The sequence below is a fragment of the Copadichromis virginalis genome, linkage group LG12 (genome assembly GCF_057382275.1).
Source record: "Copadichromis virginalis isolate Kocher_CV1m ecotype Utaka linkage group LG12, C_Virginalis_male_GT1.1, whole genome shotgun sequence".
Taxonomy (NCBI): Eukaryota; Metazoa; Chordata; class Actinopteri; order Cichliformes; family Cichlidae; genus Copadichromis; species Copadichromis virginalis.
Window position 1 is genome coordinate 4,465,342 of NC_140629.1, and position 6,000 is coordinate 4,471,341.

General features: G+C 44.4%; 1 protein-coding gene across 10 annotated transcripts in view; it reads right to left on the minus strand.

The window, feature by feature from the left end:
• Window positions 1–3,077, minus strand: part of fbrsl1 (fibrosin-like 1) — a 288,396-nt gene extending 285,319 nt beyond the window's left edge. For all 10 annotated transcript variants that reach the window (XM_085474425.1, XM_085474432.1, XM_085474424.1 and 7 more), the window contains exon 1: window positions 1,763–3,077. In XM_085474425.1, the coding sequence (XP_085330551.1) occupies window positions 1,763–2,065 (303 nt within the window). In that variant the 5' untranslated portion in view covers window positions 2,066–3,077. The remainder of the gene's footprint in view (window positions 1–1,762) is intronic.
• Window positions 3,078–6,000: the final 2,923 nt, after the last annotated feature.

A 6,000-nucleotide genomic window follows, 5' to 3' on the forward strand; every position in this document is an offset into this window, starting at 1 on the left:
CCAATTATCAACAAGTAGCTGGTATGTGAGTATCATTTCACATTGAGCTGTATCATGCCTCATTTGCGTAGCCTTGAAACATAAGCTTCTGTGCAGCGCACAGTGTTCTTTCTCTGTGTTCACTCAACACAGAGAATTATTATAGCTAGTAAATGTGTAAAACCAAAATTGGATAATTATCTGGCTTCGCCTCGCTCTCACAGAGGCAGCGTTTATTTACTGTAATGTTTTTATTAAGATAAACCCTCAAAGGATAAATCTAACCTCATCTCCCACATCAGAGACAGATGTCCAACTTGTGAACTAAAAAGACGTCTTACAGCATCACAACACGTGTTACTTTTCCCAGAAGTCATTAAGTGCAGCGCACTTCAAAGTCTTCCAGCCATCAGAAGTGGCTGCCATGCAGCACAGAGGGCAAAGGTGCTTTTACATACAAAATCACATGGAGATGAATGAGGAGAATGGGCAGCAACACACAAGTTTATCTGGGGTGAGTGCCGCTTGTGAAATTTAGCCTGATTAGCCAAAAAACTCTGCAGTGTCATTAAAGCAGTTTTACATCACTGCACTCGCCTTTTACATCATTATTCTTCTCATATAAGTTCATTCCCAACAATATTTCAGGGATCGCCCTTGCACTCCTATCTGCTTTCCCGCCTGCTTTAAGTACCATGAAGCTAAATGGAATTGCAGGATAATCACAGATGACCCTGACAGGTTAAACTTGTTAATAGCTGGGCAGTGGAGAATTGATTATCAGCTTCAAGTGAGTGAATCCTACATTCAGAATAGACAACTGGTTAAGATTTTATGCTGCAAACACGCAGTCCACCATTATATTGAATAAGAGCTATGTAGGAGGCATGACTGATGACTGATTAATAGCCACCATAGTTAAGCTTACATAGAAAGGTGTGATTGGATCCACGGCCTCTCAAACGAGGCCATCATCTTAAAATACACAGACACCAGTGAATATTAGGTATATATTTTTAAAGGTAGTTATTTATATACAGTACCATCCTCAGAATGAGCCATAAAAAAGCAACAACAAACCTGCCTCATCAGTCTGCCTAATATCCCACAGGGAGCTATGTTTCATTTGTCATTTTGAATGTAATGAGATAAAGGAGCTAAATAAAGGAGGGTGTCACAAGGGGACCTCCTCTCTTCCTGAAATCACTGCTCTGACATCTGACATAGCTACCACACGGTAATGACAGCAGCAGAGTTATCAGCACGTGGTGTGTGAGCCTCCAACACACGAATGATGTAATAGGCAGTTTATCAGAGGTCGGAGTGTCAAGAAAGCAGAAAACAGAAAAACGCACAAACCAGATCCAAACCTGTCCCACCAAAGCACCTGTTTATTCTCCAATCATATGCTGGCTCTCTGAAGCAAGTAATTTTCAAGAAACAGGTGTGTGTGTGTGTGTGTGTGTGTGTGTGTGTGTGTGTGTGTGTGTGTGTGTGTGTGTGTTGTAAACACTTTCATGACAAGGACTCCAAACAGACGCACATCAAAGCGAGCACTGATCTCATCTACAAATATCAGACGATTACAAGAGTAATCCTCATCCATCTCATTACCGCCATCTCAAGTAAATTGGCTACAAATTGGACTAGTCCTTCATGTTGCTGGTGAGTGGGTGAGGACCCACTTACACGCACACACGCGCAGACAGACACACACACACACTCTTGACACATGATGAAGAATGCAAACACACAAACAGTTAACGATCCGCTTCCTCCTTACCTCCAGACGGTCCAGGCTGATGAAGCTGGCGATAGCAAATCCATCAATGATGTCCTCCTCCTGCGAGCTGGACTCTCGTCTCTTTCGCCGCGGGGGGCGCGAGACTCTGGCGGCGGCCGCGGGGTGCGGAGCTTTTTTACCGGGCAGGGAGGCGGCGTCCCTCCCCGGACTGTGTCCCTCCCTGTCGGAGCAGGAGGAGTTGGGGTCGGGGCTGCGGGCGTCTCTGCTCCCAGCCTCCCGCAACCTCCGCACTCTCTCCCGCTTGGATCGACATCTCCGACCCTGCTTCAGTTTCCCATCCATGCTGTCAGAGAATTCTCCCAGAGTCCGAAAGAAACAGCAATATTACTCCACAGCTCGCGCAATATCAAATAACACACGCGCACGCACGCACACGCAGACACACACACCGGACTGAGGATCGTAGCCTGCGCTGCGCTATAACGTGGAGACAGCGCTGCGTGCAGGGCTCTGTAAATAACGAGGCGACCGTAGCCTCACAACAGTGGATGACCTTGAGTATAAACCTCGCCAATCTCCATTACGATAAGCAAACGTTCCAAGTATCCCCGCGCAGGCGAGCGACTGGGTGAGAGTGAGCGAAGCGACGCGGATCCGCACGCTATTCTGTCACGAATCTGCGCCGTGTCGACGCGCTGGCCGCTAAAGCAGGTGCAAAAAAACGGCGAAACGCTCAAAATCCGCGCACTGCACTCGTCTCGTAACTTTTGTGGCATCTCAGTAATAACGAGCGGCGTTCAAAGCGGGAGCTCGCAGCATACTGCAGACAGCGCAGAGAAATCATGTCGCTGCCCGTTGTTGTTTTCCACCACCCCAATCCATGATCCAAGTCTGGCAAGAAAAAAAAGAGAGAGAGAGACAGTATCGGGACAGTATCCGTCCGAGATAATGCTGATAATAAACGCCTGGTAAACGTGTCGATAGAAGCTGTCGAATGAGAGAATAATCCCGCGGACGACGCTTTGACTTTTAAGCCATATTCCTCTCCGCTCTGCGCTTCAGAAGCAAAGGATCCGAAGTCTGAGAGCTACTTAGGCTATGCGCAGTGTTTCCTAAATGACCCGAGCCGTCCGGATAAGACAGACATCCAAACTCCATAGGGCAACGAAGCGGTCTATTCCAGTTTAGATAACGTTGAGTTTCCCTACAAACCTCCACTCCAGTCCGTCCCTCAGTTGCTCAGTGGCTCCTGGTATTTTCTGTTCGCATAATAAGGCTTTGATAAGTGTCCTTAAAGCGACAGGAGTGATTAAAATCTCTCTCTCTGCCCCCTCCCCTCTCTATCTCTCATTCCCTTCATCCGAAATTAAGATACGCAGTCAAGCTTCAGAGAACCCACATAACTGACGTATTTCCGCCACCTCTGGCCTACAATTTACCATAGGAAGGAAGCGTGTGTAAAAAAAAGAAAGCCAGAGAGAAAGGGAAAATCATTCTCTCTCACTGTTGGGTACACTTTGTCATACAAGGCACTATTTTAGTCTGTCTGTCTGCCGGAGCTGATGCCACATCATGCCGTTTCCCGCTGACGGTTTGCGCTGTCTCCCTCTCACACACTCTCATCTATCAGGTTCTGACAGCTTCTCCATTCCGAGCATGCTGACTCTCCCCCCCCCTCTCCCCCACCTCAACCCCCAACTCTCTAAATTCACCAGCAGACAACAGAAAGTGCAAAGCTGTAAAGCTGCGTTTCACTGTCGCATAAAGGTCAGAATTTCATGAGTGCACTGTAATAAAATATATATTTGAAATATGGGTTTGTCATATTTACCCTGCCCCAAACCTTTTTGTAAAGCCTGAGCAGGACTGCTGTGTCTCTGCAGAGTGAGCACTTCCAGGGGGTCCCTGAGGGAATTCCAGGGAATCCTGTGCAAAGTGAAACTGCTTAATTTATCTGCTTTCTATCAGGAGAAATCAGGGCAATGACATTATACAATCACTCCACTGTGTAATATTTTTTTCAGTTAAAGGTTTCACTGCCCTTACTGTGACTGTAACACCACCCAAACTGTAACAGAGACTTTTGCAAGCCTTTATAAATGTTTATTTTCTCCCCTGCAGAGCCATCAGGTTGTGATGCAGACGTGTAGGAACAGGTATCTCAGGTTAACACCGTTATCGATACTCTATACTGTGATTATGTTTTCATAAAGGTATTTTCTCAATCGACTTCTTCAATTACATGGAAACATAACCTCAGAAGCCAACAGTCCAATTTTCTAGGCAAGCTAGTTTATAGATTGTAGATTATGTTTACTTCCAGAGGATCTGCATCTCATTTCCAGTTACACAAGTCGAGGAAGTTGTTCCTTTGTAAATGTCTGGTGAGTATTTGCATAATACTTTGCTTAGTTGGAAACCTGTTCTCTTGCTGTGGGCTTAAATGAAAGAAGCTTGCTGTTTAGGTTATTATTACTTTATTAGCAAATACATGGCATGCTGTCAAGTGTTCTCTGATGAACTCGTAACGCATATGAATGAAAGAATTTAGCAAAATATTATATTGCAGCTATATTGTGACCGATGAATGGTGCTAGAGACTTAGTGTCAATCGTCTAATAAGTATGGAACCTGAAGATGAACCGCACCACTGAGTGTGAAATTTTGCTTATAGGAATCCTCTGGCTTATCACCTGATTTTCACACTATGCCAAACAGGAGAGTCAAAGCTACAAATGCTATCCTGGAGTACTTAGGTAGTTAGTGCAGTGGATCAGGTGTGGAAATTTTCTTTAACATAAGAATCTTTGGTGGAAATGCAAAGCAATGCATCAAAATGCAAAATGAAAGTACTTTTATGCAAATACAGAGTGCTGCAGGGTAAATTATCCAGCGCACTGCAGGTGATTAAACCACAGTCTGCACTGAGTGAGTGAGCATGATGATCCTTTTATGATAAACATCAGGTTAGGCTGTAACCTGTGCATATGCAATTATAAAATTGTAAGACTCTTGTCTTTTGTTTACAGCTGTCCACAGTTCAAGGCCCATTGCTGAGTTTGTTATATGCCCTCATTTACTTTTCATTGAAGTTTGAATAAGGCAGCCGCTGGGCCTATATGTCACTTTGAAGAAGGATAACCAGGTGAGCGGTGCATCGATCTTTGCGCCGGTGCACTTTTCATCTTGAGACGGTATCGTTTTCATGTTACTTTAACTGCTGTGAATAAACCCCTCTCTGTTTGAGCTGCTTTGCGAGAACTCATTCAGTAAGGAGATTAAAAAAGGGGGGAACAGGTATGGTGAGAGGGCCGTGGAGGAGAGGGAAGAGATTACCTCTGTTTCTTCCATGCAACTATTTGCTGTGAGCTTAATCCATAGCTACAGACTCTGAGCTCCCACATCCCAGTCATTCAAACGCTAGTCTGTTTGAAATGCTTAGCCCCAGCTGCGCTGGAAGCTAAAGGAAGGGAACCTGTCATGCTTTTTTATGATATTTAAGTGGCAGAATTGTTTTTCTTTGTGTCTGCCACCACGATAAGGATTCATTTGATGTTGCTGAGGTCAAGTTGCTCATTGCTTAAAGTTATTTTCCGCTGCGATAGTTCTAAGAGTCTGCTGTGTGGCACTGACATGAGATTGAGAGTTGAGAGATTTGAAGCAGGCAATAAAAAGGCTCTCTCCAAGTACACGCTGTGTCCTTTGTAAGGAATGTAGCCCCACAGAAATCAATAAGGCTAGATTTCACAGTGGAACCCCAGATAGCTGTAAGATGCACAAATCCCTACACTGCTGTAAATAAAATAAAAAAAATCTTTCAGTGTCACAACAGAATTTGTGCACACATCGTGCCAGTATATTACCTCTGTTCAACAAACCATCTCTTTTTTTAAGGCATAGTTGAAATGGCGAACGCTTTTTCCCCCAGACAAAAACGTTGGTATAAGAATATGGACATAAAAACAAAAATCCATTCCTGGAAGTTTTTGACATTCTCAAGTCGTGTCTTACAGGTCAAGTATAGTGTGACGCAAATGAGGTAAAGTTATGAAGTTGGGTTAATGAATGATTAGGGTTAGGCATCTAAATCACTTGGTTATGGTCAATGAAAAAGTGTGTTTATGGCCATGTTACACACCCAACTGCCAATTAGATTGAATGTAAACAATAAGATGCTCGGTCTACTATCAATGGAATTTCTATGTAGCCTTCTGGGCTGGTTCTTCAGGCCAATTCAGTGTAATGACTGTGAACCGCCCACCCCTTAAGTTTATTAT